Source organism: Rhinatrema bivittatum, chromosome 5 (assembly GCF_901001135.1).
Source record: "Rhinatrema bivittatum chromosome 5, aRhiBiv1.1, whole genome shotgun sequence".
In the NCBI taxonomy this organism is placed as follows: domain Eukaryota; kingdom Metazoa; phylum Chordata; class Amphibia; order Gymnophiona; family Rhinatrematidae; genus Rhinatrema; species Rhinatrema bivittatum.
The window spans coordinates 127,883,124-127,906,414 of record NC_042619.1 but is presented as its reverse complement, the minus strand read 5'-3'; the positions used below and the strand labels follow the sequence as shown (position 1 = coordinate 127,906,414).

Genomic DNA, 23,291 nt, shown 5'->3' with positions numbered 1-23,291 from the left:
ATGGAAAGTGACGTCTAAAGGGAATGCACCATATTTGGTGATCCTTTTAAGGGTAATGACGTCAGAATGATCGCGGCCATTTTGAAAAAAAAACGCTCTGCAGGGGGAATCCCTAATCTTTACTGAGTAAACCCTTTATTAAAAAAAAGCATGCGTGTGACAAATGGCCATAGTCAAAAAATCGGTGCCCGGAAAAATTAGCGCCTACCTTTGGGTAGGTGCTAATTTCTGAAAGTAAAATGTGCGGCTTGGCTACACATTTTACTTACTGAATCGCGCGGGAATACCTAATAGGGCCATCAGCATGCATTTGCATGTTGCGGGCACTATTAGGTTCGGGGGGGTTGGACGCGCTATTACCCCCTTACTGAATAAGGGGTAAAGCTAGCACGTCGAAAACGTGATTCCAGATGCCGGCTAACAGTGTGCTTCGTCGGAGCGCACTGTACTGTATCGGCCTGAAAATGTAGTGGGAGTCTCTCACAACTATCTCACAACAGATCGATCCTCTCCCTTCACCGCCGCTGCTGCCAACACTGCTGAGCTCGGACTAGTGAAGGCCTGCGCGATCGGCGCCCAGACCCGTCGGGGTAAGGCCTTCATACCTCCATTGCCCCCGGCGAGCCCAGACACTGATCGCGCCTCCTACCAGCCGCGCCGCCCCTACACGCGGCCCAGAGACACTCCCACAAACATCCTGCTACCAATCGGGAGCTGAGCGGGGGATTTAAATTTACTAACCCGCTGCGCCGCATCAGATCGATCCTCTCCCTTCACCGCCGCTGCTGCCAACACTGCTGAGCTCGGACTAGTGAAGGCCTGCGCAATCGGCGCCCAGACCCGTCGGGGTAAGGCCTTCTTACCTCCATTGCCCCCGGCGAGCCCAGACACTGATCGCGCCTCCTACCAGCCGCGCCGCCCCTACACGCGGCCCAGAGACACTCCCACAAACATCCTGCTACCAATCGGGAGCTGAGCGGGGGATTTAAATTTACTAACCCGCTGCGCCGCATCAGATCGATCCTCTCCCTTCACCGCCGCTGCTGCCAACACTGCTGAGCTCGGACTAGTGAAGGCCTGCGCGATCGGCGCCCAGACCCGTCGGGGTAAGGCCTTCATACCTCCATTGCCCCCGGCGAGCCCAGACACTGATCGCGCCTCCTACCAGCCGCGCTGCCCCTACACGCGGCCCAGAGACACTCCCACAAACATCCTGCTACCAATCGGGAGCTGAGCGGGGGATTTAAATTTACTAACCCGCAGGCACCGCGCGCCTGCGTCGCGCGCCAAAGGAGCGCGACAAAGGGGCTTGCCCCTTTGTCTCGCCCCTTCGGCTCAGCCCCAAGGGTGCCCCGAGTCTACCCCAGGATCTTCGGTTCCACCTCAGCTGACTATCTATTGCAATCTCTATCAGCACAACAGTCTCTTCAGCAACTTTACGAAGCCTCAGACCTCATACATCAAAATACAGCCACCATCATACATCAATCTCTATCCACCCAAGTCTTACTCTACACCTGCGCTAACCACGCCAGCTTCTCCTGAGCTCCAGCTCAGCTCCAGCCAATTAGCCCTGCAGTGAAATACTCTATTCGCTCTATATCGACCACCTATGTTCTAACCTAATACCTCCTTATACTACAACCTTTCTACTGAAAAGCGGACCCTTCCACCATTCCCTAGGGGAACTAAAATCCTCTATTACATTCCTTTGCTAGACCTGCACTCTTCTATTGATAGTCTACCCCATAGGAAATCAACATTCCCTTTCCCTCACACATACAAAGATTAAAGAATAAACGTATTTGCCAACATTTGACAACGTTAATCTCATTCTACCTATAATGCAAAGATACACAATACCCATCCTATACCACAGTCCCTCTTCTAAGATGAAATTTCCATTGCAACACCAATTCAAACCATATAGAAACCTCATTCCAGTCATGATCTCCCCACTTACCCAAGTCCTTGGGCTAGCCTTATTCTCTCTAACTCTATTCAATGCGCAATCAATTACCAAAAAAACCCATATCCTACATGACTACCTGCTTGATTCCAAACCAGACATCTGTGCGATCACAGAGACGTGGCTGAAGCCGACAGACACAGTCTTAATAAATCAACTTCCCACCCAGATATATGACGTCTTTTCAATACCTCGACAAAAGAAAAAAGGAGGAGGACTTCTCTTAGCAGCCAAAAAAGATCTTAATCTCACCCAACAACCCATCAATTCATCATCTAAACTGGAGGCAGGCCTGTTCAAATCAAAAACTCTCCAGATCCTCCTCATTTACGCCCCTCCTGGGTTGCTAAACCTTGATGTATCGCCTTTAGTGGAAATTATAGCTAAATACTTGACCTTGGATACTCCTTCCATCATCCTTGGGGACTTTAATCTACACATTGACGTCAGGCCTCAATCATCTAATTGTGAAGCTCTCCTTTCCTCACTCTCAGCTATGGGCTTTACCCAAATTATCACCCAACCCACTCATAAAGGGGGTCACACCCTTGATCTTATCTTCACAAATAATAGCCTCATACAACTCTCATCCCCTTCCTACCTTCCAGTACCATGGTCAGACCACTTTATGATCACCTCCACTTTTAAAATGACGACAGGATCTCTTGCACCCCTGCCACCAACAACACTGCACTATAGGAAATCTTGTCCTTCAGAAGCCCTTGACAATTCTCTATGCAAAGAACTACCCAACTTGGATCTTTCGAACCCTAATGTAGCTATACTTTCTTGGCAAAATATCACTGAAACCATAGCAAATAATCTATGCCCTCTATCATCAAAGAATTTCAATCCATCTCAGAAACATAAACAACCATGGTTCTCTTTGGAGCTTCGCACATTAAAACAAAGCCTAAGACAGAAGGAAAAGAAATGGCGGAACTCCCCCAATCCTCAATCTCTAGCCATCTACAAAGCAGCTCTCCATCATTACAGAACCATGACACTGCGAACCAAAAGAGACTTTTACGCCCACCGTATCCATGATATGTTCTTCGATGCAAAGGCCCTTTTCGCTTATGTTTCAGACCTCACCAAGATTACTTCAGCACCAATTTCTGATGATATAGCCCAATCAAAGGCCAATGAACTGGCCATCTTCTTCCAGAGTAAAATTGCTAATACCTTGGCTAAATTACCCTCCAATCCTATCACACCTTCTTTAGATCCCCTCTACCGCCCTAACTCATTCACTACATTGGAAACATTCGAACCCACCTATTCTACAGAGGTGGAAACTATCCTCAAAAGAATGAAACCCTCCTCTCATCCACAAGATTATATCCCATCTAAATTACTGCTTCTAATACCAGACTCCATCTCCAAATACCTAGCAGACATTATTAACTGCTCATTTTCACAAGGTATCTTCCCAGACACTCTCAAACTAGCAACTCTCAAACCTATCCTCAAAAAACCAAACTTGGACCCAGATGATCTAAAAAATTATCGACCAATATCTAATTTGCCTTTTATAGCCAAAATCATGGAGAAAGTAGTAAATAATCAACTATCAAATTACTTGGAGGAAAATAATATCCTTCATCCTTCACAATATGGATTTCGGAAAGAACATAGTACGGAATCACTCCTCATATCACTCCTTGATCAAGTATACCTGGGATTTGACAAAGGATGCTCCTTCCTGCTTGCACTCCTTGATATCTCCGCAGCTTTCGATACAGTCAACCATGCTATATTATTAAACCGGCTATCCGACATAGGAATCTCAGGATCTGTCTTCAGATGGTTCGACTCATTCCTCAGTAATCGAGGTTATAAGGTTAAAATCAATAATATGGAATCTCCTTATACTAATTCCCCACATGGAGTCCCCCAGGGCTCCTCTCTATCTCCCACTCTATTTAATATTTATCTCCTCCCTCTCTGCCATTTCCTCTCGTCGCTAAATTTGAAATTCTACGTATACGCAGACGATGTCCAAGTTTTGATTCCTATAACAGGCTCTTTGGACTCAGCAATCAAATTATGGGAATCTCACCTTCAAACTATTAACCATCTCCTTACTAGCCTCAACCTGGTGTTAAATACTGCTAAGACTGAAATCCTGCTTATCACCCCTGAAAATAGTCTACACTTACAACAATTGCACACTATCTCCCACATCACTCATGCTAGAGATCTTGGAGTTATTATTGACAACCACCTGAGCTTAAAGAAATTTATAAATTATACTATAAAAGAATGCTTCTACAAGTTACAGGTGCTTAAAAAACTCAAGCCTCTCCTATATCACCATGACTTCAGGACTGTACTCCAAGCAATCCTGTTCTCTAAGGTCGATTATTGTAACTCGATCCTACAAGGTCTACCAGCTGTTACATTAAAACCTCTGCAACTACTCCAAAACGCAGCTGCAAGGATTTTGACCAACACTAAGCGCAGAGATCACATCACGCCCATTTTAAAAGACCTACATTGGCTTCCAGTTAATTTTAGAATTGTTCACAAATTCCTCACCATTATTCATAAAAACATCCACCACCAGACTCCACTAGACCTACTACACCCTTTCAAACTACACTCTTCAGCTAGACCTTTGAGAGATGCCTATAAGGGATCCCTTCATGTTCCCCCAATCAAATTGGTACAAAGATTATCAATCAGGGACCGGGCCTTTTCAACAGCAGGCCCCTCCATTTGGAATACACTACCCCCAGACCTCCGACAGGAAACCTGCCTCATAAATTTTAAAAAGAAACTGAAGACTTGGCTTTTCGGTAGAGCCTTTCCTGTCTCCTAGACTATATCCTACTAAGATATTTTTCAATCAGCTGTACTTCAATAACTAGCAGAATGTCATATAATCATGTTATAATGCTAGAGTTATTCTCCTGAGGTTGGCTTCAAGCCCCTTCTCTCTGTTATATCTCTCTACTTTGATTATCTGTCTCTTCATTTCCAATTCCTAGTTACTCTCCCTTGTTATAATGTAACTTTTTACCTTCTGCTCACAATCTGTCTCCTCTTTTGAGGTTTGACTAGTTACTGTTAATGTACTATCGTTCTATGTAAACCGAGTTGCTTTGATCTGTATCAAGAAAATCGGTATATAAAATCCCTAAATAAATAAATAAACTATCTCATTCGCAGAGGAAACAGCAGTACTTAGTATATCTAATCTGTAGATTGCATCATTCAGAAAGCAAGTACTATCCAAACCCTATCATAAATGCATTCATAGATTCAGTCAAAGATGTACTGTATATTAGTCATTTCTGGTTTAATTTGAGAGCCTTTCCCTTCTTAACTCATTTATCCTTCATAATTCCCAAGTCAAACATCATATATACTGACCCAGTAGCATATCTTGAAAACTAAAGACAATCAACAATTTTAAGCATCATTTTCATTCTCAATGATTCAGATTTAGTAAAGTTTGACTACATTCATTTTGGAAGCATTTTGATTGTAGACCAATATAATAACTTCCTTACTATCTTAAAAGTTACTATACTCTTGTGTTTACTGAATTTAGATATAATTGTGGTCATAAGATTACATACCCATTGCAGAATTTGTAAGATGTGTATCATATTAAGAAAACATGAGTGATCAGACAAAAAATGTCTGTTATTTTGAATGTTTCAAATTAAACTATTATGCATCACAGAAATAGTACAATCATTAAACCATAAATGTTTACACATCCTTAGTTCCTAATATCTGTATTGCCCCTTTTGCATCATTGATAGCTTGCAATCTTTTGTGATAGTCGAGAATGAGGCCCTTTATCTTCTCATGTGGTAAAGCTGCCCATTCCTCATGGCAATAAGCCTCCAGATCCTGTAAATTCTTTGGTTGTCTAGCATGAACTGCATGTTTGAATTCTCTCCAATTGGCTTAGTGGAGACTGTGATGGCCACTCCAGAACCTTCACTTTCATCTGCTGCAGACAGTGAAGGATTGACTTGGCCATATGTTTCAGATCATTGTCAAGTTGGAAAGTCCAAGTATGCCCCATGCGCAGCTTCCTGGCTATTGAATGCATATTTTCCTCCAATGTTTTCTGATAAGATGCCCCATTTATCCTGCCATCAATGTTGTCTAAATTTCCTGTGCAACTATAGCTCACACATCCCCCAAAACAGCAGAGATCCACCTCCATGCTTCACGGTAGGGATGGTGTGCTTCTCTTCATAGCATCTATGGCTGTGATCATAAATTTCAATTTTGCTCTCATCACTCCAAATTATTTTGTTCCAGAAGTTTTGAGGCTTCTCTAGGTGCTGTTGTCTGTATTGTAAACGAGCTGTTTTGTGGAGTTGGTGCAGTAATGGCTTTTTTCTTTCAACTCTACCATGCAGCCAATTTTTGTTCAAGTATCTCCTGAAAAACTCACACCACTTTGTTTCAGAGAAGCTTGTATTTCAGTAGAATTTGCTTGTGGGTTTTTCTTTTCATCCCAATAAATTTTTTTGGCAGTTGTATCTGAAATATTTCTTGGTCTGTCTTGGTATTAACAGAGCCCATAATTTTCTACTTCTTGATCGGAGTTTGATCAATACTGATTGGCATTTTCATATCTATGGATATCTTTTTATATCTTTTTCCTGATTTATAAAGTTGAGCTACTTTTGCTCGCAGATCCTTTGACAATTCTTTTGCTGTCCCCATGCTTCTGTAACCGCCAAAGTTAGTGCAACTCTGGTTAAAATGTGCAAGGGTTTCTCAAGAGCTAAGAAACTCATTGACTGTTTATATACAGACAGTAATTACAATCAAACAAAGTACAGATGTGGATACCTAACCTTCATTGCCATCTCAACTTGGGTGTGTGAACTTGAGTGTATATTATCTGCCCAAACATTCAAGGGTGTGTAAACTTTTGAACAGAGCCATTTTATTATTCTCCTATTGCTATAGTTTGTTTAATGATTGTGCTAGTCTATGATGCATAATAGTTTTAATTTGAAAAGCATTAAAAATAACAGATGTATTTTGTCTGATCACTCATGATTTTATGAAAATTCTACACGTCTTACAAATTCTGCCAGGAGTATGAAAACTTATGAGCATAACTGTAGAACTCCAATATAAGATGTGTTAAATCTTCAGTTCCTGAGTTTAAAAAAAATAAGAAATATGAAGACAGCAATCCAGCAGTGACATGAAAACTATCCAGTCTTTTGCATTAAATGCCATATGTATGATTTACCTTCCTGTTAGGGGGAGGTTATATATATGTACCCAGTGCAAGAGTTAGCACTCAGGAGAAAAATTATGGTCTCTGGAAGCTAGAGTGGCTTGCCATGGAGGAGCTGAGGCACACAGAAAATTATATAGATGAGACTTTCAGGAAAGTAGTCCCACTTCCACTCTGGCAGCCCCTGAACTGCTTTGGAGAAGCAAGGTCACCAGGAAAGAAAGCATCACCTGTCAGTGGAAGGAAGCGATCCTGTACCTGGAACCTGCTCTCCAGGAGATGTTCTCTCATGTTGAGAATGCATCTTTAGGGCTATATGTCCAAAAGGGGTAGTGTGGTAACTTGGGTTATAGCGGTTTGGGAAACAGCCATGGGGAATAAGGAGGTAGACTCTGGCTGTTTCCTTCTGTGCAATTGTATTTACCATGCAAAACCAAATCAAAGTAAAAGCAACTCACCTTGCAGTCCTGATACAAAATACCATAAAATATAGCAAGGACCTCGCTAACCCTTCTGGGCCCTGACTCCTTATAGTATGGTAAAGGGAGCCTCCCTTCACCCAGAATCTCTTGCAGGGCTGATCCTTAAGGAGGACAGGGCTATATAGTTGTGACTGATCCCTTAAGGTGGTTTGAGGAAGTTTCCTGTACACTCCCTCTCAGGTAGGATTAAGGCTACTGTTGGTGATTCAGTCATTAGGAATATAGCTAGCTGGGTGCTGATGGCTGTGATGATTGCTGGGTAACTTGGTGTGAAAGGAGCAGGTCTTATGCACCACCTAGACAGGATTTTAGAGAGTGCAGGGGAGGAGCCAGTTACCATTGTCTATGTGGGTACCAGTGACATAGGAAGTTGCAAGAGGGAGGTGCTAGATGCTATCTAAGAAAATAAAACCAAGAACTCCTGGATAGTATTGTTAGACATGCTCCCAATTCAACTCAAAGGACTGGAGGCTTCATAGCCTCAATGCATGGATGAGATGATGGTGCAGGGAGGAACACTTCAGATTCATTAGGAGCTGAGGAACATTTTGGGAGGGGAGGAGCCTATTTTGGCAGGATGGGCTCCACCTTAACCAAATTGTAGCCCAGCTGCTGGTACTAACATTTAAAAAGGAGGTAGAGCAGCTTTTAATTAGATCCTGGGGGAAAGCCGACAGTCACCCAGGAGCATATGGTTTGGAGAAGGGTATCCCCATAAGAAATTGCCATACTGGGTCAGACCAAGGGTCCATCAAGCCCAGCATCCTGTTTCTAACAGAGGCCAAACCAGGCCAGTACCCAAACACTAAGAAGATCCCATGCTACTGATGCCAGTAATAGCAGAGGCCATTCCCTAAGTCAACTTGATTAATAGCAGTTAATGGACTTCTCCTCCAAGAACTTATTTAAACCTTTTTTTAAATTCAACTACTTTGACTGCACTAACCACATCCTCTGGCAAAAAATTCCAGAGCTTAATTGTGCATTGAGTGAAAAAGAGTTTTCTTCTATTAGTCTTAAATGTGCTGCTTGCTAACTTCATGGAGTGCCCCCCTAGTCCTTCTATTATCCGAAAGTGTAAATAACCAATTCACATCTACTTGTTCAAGAACTCTCATGATCTTAAAGACCTCTATCATATCCCCCCCTCAGCCTTCTCTTCTCCAAGCTGAACAGCCCTAACCTCTTCAGCATTTCCTCATAGGGTAGCTGTTCCATCCCCTCTGTCATTTTGGTCGCCCTTCTCTGTACCTTCTCCATCGCAAATATATTTTTTTTGAGATGTGGCAACCAGAATTGTAGACAGTATTTAAGGTGCGGTCTCACCATGGAGTGATAGAGAGTCATTATGACATTTTCCGTTTTGTTAACCATTCCCTTCTCAATAATTCCTAACATTCTGTTTGCTTTTTTGACTGCTGCAGCACACTGAGCTGACAATTTCAAAGTATTATCCACTATGATGCCTAGATCTTTTTCCTGGGTGGTAGCTCCTAATATGGAACCTAACATCATGTAACTACAACAAGGGTTATTTTTCCCTATATGCAACACCTTGCACTTGTCCACATTAAATTTCATCTGCCATTTGAATGCCCAATCTTCCAGTCTCGCAAGGTCCTCCTGCAATGTGTCACAATCCACTTGTGATTTAGCTACGCAGAATAATTTTGTATCATCTGCAAATTTGAAAACCTCACTCGTTTTATTCCTTTCCAGATAATTTATAAATATATTGAAAAGCACCAGTCCAAGTACAGATCCCTGAGGCACTCCACTATTTATTCCACTGAGAAAATTGACCATTGAATCCTACTCTCTGTTTCCTGACTTTTAACCAGATTGTAATCCATGAAAGGACATTGCCTCCTGTCCCATGACTTTTTAGTTTTCTTAGAAGCCTCTCATGAGGGACTTTGTCAAACGTCTTCTGAAAATCCAAATACATTACATCTACCAGTTCACCTTTATCCACATGTTTATTAACCCCTTCAAAAAAATGAAGCAGATTTGTGAGGCAATACTTCCCTTGGGTAAATCCATGTTGACTGTGTTCCATTAAACCATTAGAGGAATTCAGTGTGTCCTGTCAGTGAGAATTTAGAAAAGACTGATAGTAAGCAGGTTATGAAGAAGAAAAAAAGAATAATTTAGATGCCTGTGTGCAAATGCCAGAATTCTAAAAAAAAAAATTAAGATGTGAGAGTTGGAATGTATGGCATTAAATGAAGGTAAACCCACACTAGAGTGTGGAATAATGAGCAAACACACTAGAGTGTGGAATAATGAGCAAACACATTATAAATTGATCAATTCAACAGGTGTGTTGCAAAATAAGTTACAATGGTCCACATAGGGTCCACAAGGTGCCGAAATATTTATTAAGATGTGGGACTGACATCTTAATAAATATTTCAACACCTTGGAATTATTGAATTTCTCCTGTTTAATTGCTTGTTCTGGGTTTTCCTATGTGGACCATTGTAACCTATTTTTCAACACACCTGTTGGATTGATTAAATGAAGGGATAAATATAATAGTCATCTCGGAGATCTAGTGGACAAAATGCAACCAATGGGATACTGTGATACCACGGTACAAAATATATTGAAATGACAGAGTAGATAGAACTGATGGTGACATGGCCATGTACGTTAAGGATTCTATAGAGACAAATAGTATACTAGTACTGCAGGAAGCAAATTGCTCCCTGGAATTCCATGTTTTTAGGGGAGGGGTTTACCTTCTCCCCAGCCCGAATAGTGAAACAAATTTTGAAATTCTAATGGAGATTAGACAGGCTAACAAATGTGGAAACATAATAATAATAATGGGAAATTTCAATTACCCTGATATTGATTGTGTGAATGTCCTTTGGGGCATGTCAGAGAGGTTAAATTTGTAGATGCTGCAAATGATTGCTTCATGGATCAATTGATTCTGGAATCAACAAGAGGGAGTTCAACTTTAGATCTAGTTTTCAGTTGAATACAGGATCTGGTACAAGAGATAATACTGATAGAGCTGCTTGATAATAGTGACTTTAGTATCAAATTTGAGATAATCACTAGTGGGAAAATAATAAAGCTACTGCAATAACATGATTTTGAAAAGGGTGACTGATAAAATGAGTAGTTAGAAGGAAATTTAAAAGAAGCAGTTACAAGGGTTAATCTGCATGATGCATCTTAGAAGTCCAGATAAAATGAATTCCACATATTTAAAAAGGTCAAAAGAATGTGTGTCTGCCACAATGGCTAAATGGTGCTGTGAAAAAGACTACTAAAGCCAAAAAGGCATCCTTTAAAAAATAGAAAGAAGTTCAGGACTTAACGAGGAAAATAGGAAGGAACATAAGCATTAGCATGTTAGATGTAAAACAATGAAAAATAAAACCCAGGTCTGGAGTGAATTTGGTATGGGGACAAAAACTAAAAAAATGTTTCAAGTACATTAAAAACAGGAAATCTGCAAAGGAATCAGTTGGGCTATTAAATGATTTGGGGTGAGGGGAGGGAATGAAAAAAAACCAAGTGAATTCTTTGCATTGATCTTTACTGTGGATGATGTTGGGGACATATCCACACCAGAATCATTCTTTTTATTTGATTCAGAGGTACTCAAATAAATCAATATGCATCTTGAAGAGGTGTTACAGCAAATTGACAAATTAAATAGTAATAAATCACTGAGACCTGATGATATTCACCCTATGGTTCTAAAGGTGGAAAGATGTCTAAACGACTACTGACATGGTTAAAAGGTGTGGTGAGAAGTGAGGCTGTTATAGCTAAAAGAATATCTTTCAAAAAATGGAAAAGGGATCCAAATGAAGAAAGCAGGAAACAGTATAAGCTCTGGCAAGTTAGATGCACAACATTGATAAGAAAGGCGAAGAGACAATTTGAAAAGAAGCTTGTCCTGGAAACAAAAACTCATAATAAAAACATTTTCAGGTACATTTGAAGCTAAAAGCCTGCGAGAGAGTCAATTGGACCATCAGATGATTAAGGGGAAAAGGGGCACATAGGGAAGACAAAGCCATAACAGAGAGACTAAACTAATTCTTTGCTTCAGTCTTTACTGATTTAGAAATAAAGGAGATACCCATGTCAAAAATGATATTTAAAGGTGATGATTCAGAGGAAATTAAACAAATCTCAGTAGACCTTGAAGATATAATAAGGCAAATTGACAAAGAGTTGCAAATCACCTGAACCAGATGGCATACGTTCCAGAGTTTGAAAGAACTGAAAAATGAAATTACAGACATACTGTTAGTAATTTGTAAACTATCTTTAAAATCATCTACAGTACCTGAGGATTGGAGAGTTACCAATGTAATGGTAATTTTTAAAAAGGTGTCCAGGGTGGATCCAGGAAACTAATGACCAGTGAATCTGCAATCAATGCCATGCAAAAAGGTAGAAACCATCATAAAGAGCAAAATTACTGAACATATAGATAATCATAATTTATTGGAACAAAACCAACATGGATTTAGCAAAGGAAGTTTTGCCTTACCAGTCTACTACATTTTTTTTAAGGTATAAATTAAAAATGTGGGTAAAGTTGACCCAGCTGATTTCTTGAAAGCATCTGACAAAGTCCATCATGAGACTTCTGAAGAAATAAAAAGTCATGGTATAGGAGGCAATGTTTTATTGTGGATTGGGAACTGGTTAAAAGACAGAGAGTAGGGCTAAATGGTCAACTTTTCTCAATGGAAAAATGTGACTAGTGGAGTACCCCAGGGATCTGTTCTGGGACCACTGCTTTTTAACATATTTATGTAAGCCTGCCCCCCTTTGTGGGATGCACCGAAATTAGGGGTCATAAAGTTCCTCAGGCAGTTCTTCTATACCCCAAACCTCTCTTTCTCTCACATATCCTTCACAAGAGCCCCTGGAGACATGGAGTTCATCCAGTGCTGGGTAGATTCTATCTCCTGAGCTCCTGGTGTAGTCATGGATACAGTCATCAAAAATTGCACACCCTACTCTTTCTTGTCACTGGCCAATGATATTCACATTTGAGAGGGTTTTCCACTTACAATGCAGAGGGCAATAAACCACAGAGGATGGTGTTCAAATGAAAAAGTATTTAAAGTTTGAAAAGTAAGAAATAGGCTAGTATGGTACAAATTTAAAATAGCATTTGGAAAATCATAATCAAGAAGGCAATAGTATCTCTATCCATGGTAAATCTCCAAGTTGTCCTTCTCCCAAATGAACCAGTGTCCAACTCAAAAAGACCTTCCCTTGAAGGGGTGGGTAATCCCCTGAAACCACTAGCATCAAAAGTAAGATAAAAATTTGTTGCTCAAAATACCCTTCAAAAAAAGGTAGCTCTAACAGTCTCACTCAAAAAACATCTCTTCAAAACAGCAACAAATCCCTAGGTCTTACTCCTCTACTGTTCTCTGGGCACAAAGACAGGAAAACCTCTAAGACTCCACCCTTCACGATACTGGAGGTTTGCCCTTCTCTCAGGAACTGGCCCCAAAACTTCCAACAGGTCTTCAACCCTCTTCAAAGTCTCCACTCTCCTTGGACACAATCCACCAGAGAAGCAGAAAGACCCCTCCGGATCAATCCATCCCTCTTAGGGAGAAGCAATTATCACAGTCACATGCTCTGGGGTGGGGGGGGCGGGGAATCATATCCCTGAGCCACTGCCCATAAAAAGGTGCCAAAACCCCTAAGATGCTTAAAAACAGGACAATTTAAAGGAGCAGAAGCTACATTTATAAACAAACTGGAAACAGGAACGAGTAAGGTGATCAAATTTGCAGATGACACAAAATTATTCAAAGCTGTTAATTCACAAGAGGATTGTAAGAAATTTGCAAGAGGACAAGACTGGGAGACCTGCCACACGCAGGGATTTTGATGTCAGGGCAAGGGAGGAAGAAGACAAAAGACTAAGTAATATCTCTGGTATTGCATTAGGCACTTGATCATTACTTTTAAGCCCACTAAAGCAGATGAAATTGATGGACTTTTCTATCTTGCCAGTTTGAGATTTTTCAGTTCTGAAGACTGTAGTACTGCAAGTTTGACCCTCTCTCAGGAGGAAAATATGCCTGGAGCAAACAGTGCAGTGAAAAAACTGCTGTCTTGCTAGCATATGTCGTCATGGAAACAGGAAATATACTACTACATAGATTTTATCCTAGTAAATGGAGAACAGTACTGATCCAGCTCCATGCAAACGGAAAGCAAACCCAAATGGTGCTTGCACAGGTAGTATTCTGTGTTGCAGTGTAGTGAAAGTAAATCTAATCTCATACTATTTTTTCCCCACAACACAGGGGGATGACCCACCTCAACAACTGCAAGCTACCTTTTCCATCAGTAAGGCATTACTGTTTTTATTAGTGTTGTGGATTTTTTTTATTGTATTTTCTGCCTCAGGCAAGTTTTCCCATAAGATGAGGTTTCATATTTATTTATTTCAGTGTTTTATATACCATCGTTCCAAAAGAGGATCACAACGGTTTACAAAGTCAGCTTTAAAATTCTTGGTCGGGAACATTCACAAACTTTGTCAGCATTCATATTCTAGGTCAACACAACAGCAAAAGCATATTCTCGTTCATATCCTTACATATTCTAGGTCAACACATTGGCAAATATGGAATCTAGTACATATTAATACATTTTCTAGATTGACACAACAGCAAATACAGAATTCTGATTCTAATAGCAATACACTTTACAACGTTCAGTCTTTATTGCTCGCTCCACTAACATTGTCTCTGGTACTGACCTTGCAGTTATCAGCGTTTTGGTATTTCACGTTAAATCGTATGCATTTCTAAAGAGCCATGTTTTTAGCTTACACTTGAAACTCTTTACCTCTGTTATTTGACGTAATGACTCTGGAAGACAGTTCCTAATTTGGGGCCCGCTATGGAAAACATTTGTTCTCTTTATTTACACTGGCTCACTGCTGATCTTTCTTGCTTGTTGCCATCTGAGGAGAGACTTGCAGAATAGGCCTTGGGGGACAGCTGCTTGCAGAACGGGGAGGACCCAGGCAGAGATGACTAAATGGGGCACCCTCTCTGATCTCAGGGATGGGAGGTTGGTCCCCACTCAGAGGATGCCTAAGAGTACCAGAGTTGTAAAACGTGGCCCTGAAAAGACTTACACTGCTACACTTTATTTTCAGCAGATATTGGATCTTATTCAATAAAGATTTCTTCCAGGAAATAATCTTTCTGAACAAGGGCCATCGTCTCCAAATACATGAAAATAGTACATTTGTAATGGCATCTTTGACTGTGAAGGTAGTTACTTATGAAATTAAGTTAACAAACTCACTTGATTTGTTGTTCCCCTGCCCTCCATGTTTTCATAATTCAAAGGTGAACAAAGCAATTGTGAGGTTAAATTGGTTCTTCCATAGATCAGTAATAGATTGCTATTAGCTGCCCCATTAAAATGAGATGGCATATAATTGGGATATTACTTTTCGCTTGGCCTAATAACTCCTGACACATGATGTTTACAAGTCAGACTTTCCGTTACACTTGGTACAAATTGGGCTCATCTAGCTCCATTTACTACTTTTGGAACAGTTAATGCTTGCTAGTTTTATTTCCCATCTGGAAAAGGAATATAAGAAATACCATGTTGTGTCAAACAAAGGTCCATCGAACCCAGTATCCTGTCTCCAACAGTGGCCAGTCCAAGTTGCAAATATCTGGCAGATCGCATAAAGTAAATCTGTTTTCCGTTACTCAGTCCCAAGGATAGCAATAGCTTTCTTTAGTCAACCTGGCTAATAATGTGTTATGGACTTATCCTCCAGGAACTTGTCCAAATCTGTTTTATAAATCACGCCATGCTAGTCATCTTGACCACGTTTTGGCAACAGATTCCACAGCATGATTGTGCGCTGAGCGACAAAGTACTTTCTACGCTTTGTTTTAAATCTGCTGGTTGCTAGGGTCATGGAGGGTCCCCTTGTTTTAATATTATTTGAAAGGATAAATAACTGTCCTTTGTTTACCTGTTCTACCCCACTCATGATTTTATAAACTTATATCATGTCCTCCTGTCAGCCATCTCTTTTCTAAGCTGATCAGCACTAGACTGCGTAGCTTTTCATCATAGGAGAGCCATTCCATCTATCATGTTCATTGCCCTCCTCTGAACCTTTTCTAGTTCTGCTATATATGTTTTGAGATGGGGTGACCAGAACTTCACACAATATTCAAGGTGTAGTCACAACATGGCTCAATATAGAAGCACTATATTTTCCATTTTATTCTCCATTCCTTTTCGGATCATTCCTAATATACTACTTGTAGCTGGGATTATTTTTCACTATCTGCTTCACTTTGCATATTTCCACATTACATTTCATCTGTCATTCAGTTGCCCAATCTCCTAGTCTCATAACTTCTAATAATTTTATGTCATCTGCATAACTGATCACTGCACTCGTTCCTCCCTTTTCCCTATCCCTGTGGTACTCCACTAATGACCTTTCTCTATTCTGCTATCTTCACTGCCTTCACCTCCACTCTGGTTAACGTAGAGCCTGTCCCATCGTAATAGGCTCCTTCTTCCGCAGTTCCTAACAAATCTCAAGTGCTATTCTCTGCAACATTGTCTCATCCATGCACTGGGACTTCAGAGCTCTCCCTGCCTCTGTGGTCCTGCACATGGAATGAGAAGCATTTCTGAGAATACACCCCTGGAGGTTCTGGATTTCAGTTTTCAATCTAAAAACCTAAATTTAGCCTCCAGAACCCTCCCTCCTGTGTCATTGTTATTCACTTCTATCACGAGAGCCAGCTCCTCCTCGGCATTCTCTTGTGTGGTCTTGAAAGCTCAGTTACTACATCATCTCTTTTGTTGGGCTTTTAAAAAGCATCAGAACCTACTAAGACTCTAGATTTTACCAAATAATTTGTTTTTTATCCCTGCCCCTCTTCCCTTTTATTTCCCTGGTCTATGATATCCCTCAGATAACATGTCAATATTCCAACAGTTTTATTTTTTTAATTCCTTCAGTGCACTTACCTGTATGGTATCTCAGTACTTTGGGAAGTCCGTGCTTTTGACACTCTTTGAGGTTTCACAGCTTGTAAAATGAAATGCTTGCCATTTCTTTCACAGTATCACCCCTGGTTATTTATTTATTATAACTCTTTATTCACCACATTCCCAGCCCAATCAATAGGGAGTACCCAAAACAGTATACAGTGGTTAAAACATAAGACATTTACCAGATAAAGTGAATGATTAGAGGATTTAGGGCCGAAACAATCGCAACCTAGTATCAAACGTTAGATGGATAAAAGTCCCGGTTCACTGGCTTATTTATTTTATTTATTTAACAGTTTTATATACCGAAATTCTTGTAATGGTTTACAAATCAGTTCGGTTTACATTGAACAGAAACAGTGCTTCGGTAAATGAAAGCAATTACATAGAACATTAACAGAGCTTCAAATGTGAACAATTACAAAGAACTAATAATAAAATATCTTATTAACCAACAAACAAGCAGAATAACATTTAACATTTGTACAGAAAACAGTGTCCCAGAGAGAGTAAATATAATACATCCATGATCGCAGAGGCTTAGGTCTTGAACTAAGAAACAGCAAACTAGTGGTTGACGCTAAGGTATTGCACCAAGCTGAAATCATGGACAGAGGGGCATATAAGGGTGTCACTGTACAATATAATAAACGGCTAGTGGGGTGAGGATTAGGTAAGTGAACCGTAGTGAAGGCAACAGGAGCTAAGTAGAGGGGCAAAATCTGGACAAGAACTTTTTTGACTAAGGAGATAAAAATGAATAGGAAGGGTGTAAATACTGCTGGGGAACGGGAGGAATTTAATTCAGAGGATTATCTGAATGGGAAAAGGCCTGATTGAACAACCAGGTTTTGAGTCTTTTCTTAAAAGTAACCGGGCAGTGTTCTAGCCGTAGGTCTGGAGGGAGAGAATTCCAGTGTTTTGGACCAGACGCTGAGAGGGCTCTCAATCCTGAAGTTGTTTTTAGAAAGGGAACCTGGAGGGTGTCTTTATATGCTGCTCTTACCGGCCTGGATGGTAAGTGCAATCTGAGAGGGAATTTGAGATCCAAAGGTGTGATGTTGAAAATCGCTTTGTGGGTGATGGTTAGAACTTTGAACAGTATTCTGAAATTGATAGGGAGCCAGTGGAGGATCTTCAGAATGGGGGTGATGTGATCCCATTTTTTGGATCTGGTTAGAATCCTGGCAGCGGCATTTTGTACCATCTGTAATGGCTTGATAGTATTTGCAGGGAGGCCGATCAGAAGTGAGTTGCAGTAGTCTGTCTTAGAGAAAATGATTGCCTGAAGTACTGTACGGAAGTCGTGGAAGTGGAGGAGAGGTCTAAGTCGTTTTAAGACTTGGAGTTTGAAAAAGCAGTCCTTGGTGGTGTTATTGATGAAGCTTTTGAAGTTGAGTTGTTTATCCATGAGGACTCCTAAATTTCTGACTTCGGAGGAGAAACCCGAGAAAGAGGGAAGGGTTGCAGGAAGTGGGTTAAGCTGTGTGAAATTGCCGTCGTGCGAGATAAGTAGATATTCCGTCTTTTTTGTGTTCAGGATCAAGGCTTGCAATTCATCTTGTTACTAGAGGTTTTCTCTGAAAGTTTGAGGCAGCTGTTCGGTGGGATATTTTTTATACATATATTACACCATAATAAGTTTGGAAGGAAGTTCTCCTTGGCACAATGCAAATAGTATTAAAAACAGCGTTAGTCCATTTGAGAAACCTAGATCTTGCCTAGCTTTCCTTGGTTTAAGAATGAGGCTCATTATTTTATTCAGTTTATAAATCGCTCTTTTTCATTATTTGCAGTTTATGTGCATGCACTAAATAGTTTATGGTTCAGTCAGATATAACAGGTAAACTAGGGGTTTGTGGTAGGCCACTCACCTTCTGGGTACCAGCTGCAGGCCTCTCATGAAGCCAGATAGCTTTGCTTCTTCTACCCAACCAGTGCGACACACATGGGGACAAACTCCAAAGCTTCTGAACTACTTCTGGTCCTGTGCGAGACAGGCACTGTGGGATTCACCCTGCCCAGCCCATCAACCCTCTGATCAAAACATCCCCCATAATGCCTTGAACAGTCATCATCTGATTTTACATTTTTTTGTAATCACCATGAGCCTGTCTTCTGGATTCACTGCCATCCTATAGGCAGATATGCCAGAGAATAAGGAAGGCAGCCTAATGCAATTAAAAAAAAAACAAAAACATAAAATCTGCTATTTTTGAGAACAACTCATTGTGGGGCCACCGAGGATCTGAGGAAAGGCATCCACAAGTTGGTTTGGGCCTGCAAGCCATCGTTTGCCAACCCCTGCTTTAGGAGATAAATATTTCATCAGTTAACTAGATGTTTTATGTATTTTTGCACTTTATTCTTTCATGCTGAGCATATTTATTTATTCTCCATATTTTTCTCTTGCCTTATACACTTAATACTCTAAATAAGTTAATTAAACAGATTAAAATAGCATCAAACAAAACCAGACAAATAATCATATTAAAATATGCAGTACTACAAAATACCAAGCTCGCAATTATCAAAAATTTCATGTCATCATTTTCAAACATCAAGTACTAAAAATCATCTCTTCTAAAGTCTACCAAGAATAGCCTCCTCCTTCCAATTAGATCCACCAACCTGGCCCACAACATCCATCTGTCAGCAGTTTATTCCCATGAATCTGAGGATACCAATACAGAATTCTCCCTCATCATGTCAGTGTAAAGAACCCTATCCTCTCCCATCCGTAACAAAATCCTGCTGTCATTAGTCATTGAAAGCTTTCCTGAAAAGGGCAGTTTTAACTCGCTTTCTACATAATAAACAATCTGTGGTCAGCCATATTTCCACTGAAAAATGGTTCCATAAGCATCTAAAGGCTTGATGGCTAGTGGCAGCCAAACATATACCTCCTTTCACATTAGATTGTTGTACTTCAGTTTGACTAAATACTGCAGTTTTGCTGACTGTTTAAAAAAAAAAAATTTTTTTTTTAAAAACCTTTCATTTGAGGCTATTGCACAATTTTTCTATATCTGCAACTTTCACAGTATATAGATTCAGATAATTATATTGACATGACAATTTTGCATGAATATAGCCTGCCCTCTCTGATATTCAGCATTCTGTAGGCTTTGTAATAACTTGTTGCAGCAGCACTATAATTTTGGCAAAACTAAACAGGTACAGCTGCCGATTGCCCTGAATTTCTAGTCTATCACTACTCTTCTGTTTCAGTCGAGATTAAGAACTGCAATCAAGACAGCAGCCTCCCGCCACAAATATCATAGAGCAGCCTTTGTGCTAGCTTCAGAAAGTGACATTGTCCTGTCTGTCCCTTTGCTTCTCAAAGTTCGGAAGCTTGATGTACAAGACCATTTCTACTAAACTTTAGCACTTCTTCATTTTAATACTAGCTTTTGACTTCTGAACCTGTACACCATGCATCAATAATTACATAGCACTGTTTTTCCAAAAGCACCCTATAGACAAGTTATTACTGAATTATGGTGTTTTATCTAATCTTGGAAGGATGAAAGGCTGTGTCAACTGTGCTGGCATTTGTCACTTGACCACAGGTTATACAGGGACGGATTACCCTAGACACCTGAGCGTTCTTTTGCATTTTGATCCAGGATATTAAATGAATAGAGATCAAACCTTGAATTAATTTCCCTACTGTAAATGACCCACAACACACAGGAGCTGTCATTCTAAAAAGAAGAGAGAATGTGAAAATAACATTGAACATAAAGATATTTTATGTCCAATTCTTAGCCTTTTATTTCCCAAACATTCCATATATCCTTCCAACAGAAAATGTTTCAACTGACTTATCTGTCTGTACATCTTAGATGTGTATGTGTTCCTGGTCAGTTGGATGTTAGATCTGTATTCTAGAACAAATCCTCCCTGCTTGATAAACGCAACCCATTGTCAGTAAAAAAAAAAAAAAAAAAAATGTGCTTTTGCACACACTTGATCATTTGCTGCCACCTGCTGGGGATTATAATAGTCTTTTATTCTTATCAGAAACTGAACAATTTACTGGCTCTGCATTATAAAATACAAACTGTTCTTTCAAATTGGCATTTGTGTTTCTAAACCTGAAAAATCAAAAGATAAGGCCAATCCAGATCTTAGTGTTATTATCTGGAAAAAGACACAGTTTTCTTCGAAAACCTCTGCAGTATTGCTCAGAAAGATATTATAGTAATTTGGAGGTCCATATTCTGCTGCAGAGAGGGTACCCAGTTATCTTAAAGTTAGCCGGATAAGTATATTCAGCTAATTTTAGGACACATCCCTATGGAGCAGCCAGAGTTAGCCGCGTAACTTACGTGGCTAACTCTGGCCTGTCCCCGAAACACCTCCTGCCTGCCCCCGGACCACCCCCGCTTTGCTATTTAGAAGAATAACTTTTCAGTTATTCCTCTAAATGGCTTCTGAATATTAGCCTCATAGTAAATAACAGCAGAAAAAGGCACAAATGGCCCATCCTGTCCTGCCCAGCAAAGTGTTGAGGGTTGTGACTGCTGCTCCAGGATGGTTACCACCACACCTTTTTGTTCAGGTTGTAACCGCCGCTCACCACACTGCTTCATTACCATCCTAGGGATCCTCTGCGTTTATCCCAGGCCTCTTTGAATTCCAGTACTGTTTTTTTCTCCATCAGACAGCAGAGGAGGACATGGTCTGCTACACCTCCAGGGGGCTTCAACATAAGTGTGAGCTCAGAGTGGGTGCATAGGCTTTATTGCTGTCCTAGTATAATCTGATCCTGAGCCATGAGTCTTCATTTTCAACTTCTGGAGTTTTTCCACTTTTTTCTGCTGTTTGTCCTAGACATTGCCTCAGCAGCCTTCAAACAAGAAGGCTTCTTTTTGGAATCTGGTACAAATGCATTTTAGGGCCAATTGGCAAGTGTTGTTGAAGCACAATGACCAGGACTCCCTCACTACCTTCACACTGTTCTCGGTTCTGGATGGCCCAAGGAGCAAGGATTGGCTCCAAAATATGAAACCCAGATGTCCTCAGTCTTTGTACTTCTGTGGTATCATTTATTATGGTAACATAGCTAAAGGTTTCAACAAATGTAATATAAATAAGCACAAGATCTTGCACTGCAGACAAAGCATGAAACTGTAAATGTAACAGCATTTTTATATACCCTTACCAATATTCTGTCTTTGAAAAGCTGTTAATTGAATATAATGCAGATATGTTCACATGCTATTTGAACAAATAATTTGATCAGGATGTGATAGTTGAGAGATTAACTATATAATAAATATGGCTACAGCTAATTTCAATGTACTACTGGATAGTTGCTTGACAGTAAATGTTTTCCCCCAAATAAGAGCATTTTAGCAGTATAAATAAAATGATAGTAACAGTTGATATTAACAGAACTAATCACTCTTAGCTGAATACAAAATGAGTTGAAGTAAAATGGTCTTCTGAACACAGGATCTGTCTAGACTTGAAAGTTCATGTACACCATCTCGACCTCTGTTTGGCTAGGATCAAAGGTGTAAGGTCTGAGTCTCTAGGGTGGTCCTTTTGGCCAAGATTTGGAACCTGTATAAAACGGGGGTAGTTAATGCCCTACCCACCCAACCCCATTAGGGATACCAAACAGTTTGGATTCTGACCAAAGCAGAAGGATTAAACCACCCAGGAAAGAAACAAAAAAAAAATCTTTGGCTAATTGTTGTATTGGTCCAATAATAGGAATCTGAGCCTGCAATGTAATGAAAATGTGATTATAAAAGGGACGATGACAGTCATTACTGTAGTTGTATTGTGCAAGACTTACATGTGTTCATGATATTGACTAGTTTTTTGTTGGATTACTTTTATGTCTGTTTCAGATATACCTGAAAGAAATTTTGAGAGAAATCGGTATTTACAATGTTAAAGGAACTCACAAAAACACATGGGAGCTCAAGCCAGAGTACAGACATTATCAAGGAGAAGATAAGAGTGATTAGCCAGTGCATCCTTCAAAGAAATGCATAATCTTTAAGAAAAAATCAGTAGCACTGAGTAAAGGCCTGATCTGAAGTTCCAGCACAAGACATGATCCTGTCCTGTTACTGAGAGATGTGAAAGAAACAGTTCTAGCTAGATTTCTCAGTTTGTTATGCCTATTTTTTAATCTTTGTTGCGTCCTCTTTTGGTCTTATTCTTATGTTTTCTTTTCTTTCTTGTTTTAATATATTGTCTCAGTCAAAATATGACAAGGACAAACAAAACTGACCAAAAAATATAAAATAAAAAATGTCAAGCAAACAAACTAAACAATAAAGAAACCTTATTGTATCAGTGAAATGTGATTCACTTATTTAAAGGTGTGTTCATATGAATCCTGAAATGTATCATGCTTATCTTTATCATTGCTCAATTGCATAAGGGATCAGAAAAAAATGTAAACTATAACATATCTGCACAATAGTCCCAACACCATAAAGAAATGATAAAGTCTTTACAAACTATATATGTGTTCCAAGTACAAATGTCCAAATCTATGTGAACCTAGAAGTGGCATTGAAAA

The 23,291-nt window shown here is 40.0% G+C and overlaps 1 protein-coding gene across 1 annotated transcript in view; it reads left to right on the top strand.

Moving 5' to 3' along the window:
• Positions 1-23,059, top strand: part of GTF2F2 (general transcription factor IIF subunit 2) — a 423,749-nt gene extending 400,690 nt beyond the window's left edge. The window contains exon 9 of the mRNA XM_029602905.1: positions 22,609-23,059. Within this exon, the coding sequence (XP_029458765.1) occupies positions 22,609-22,728 (120 nt within the window). The 3' untranslated portion in view covers positions 22,729-23,059. The remainder of the gene's footprint in view (positions 1-22,608) is intronic.
• Positions 23,060-23,291: the final 232 nt, after the last annotated feature.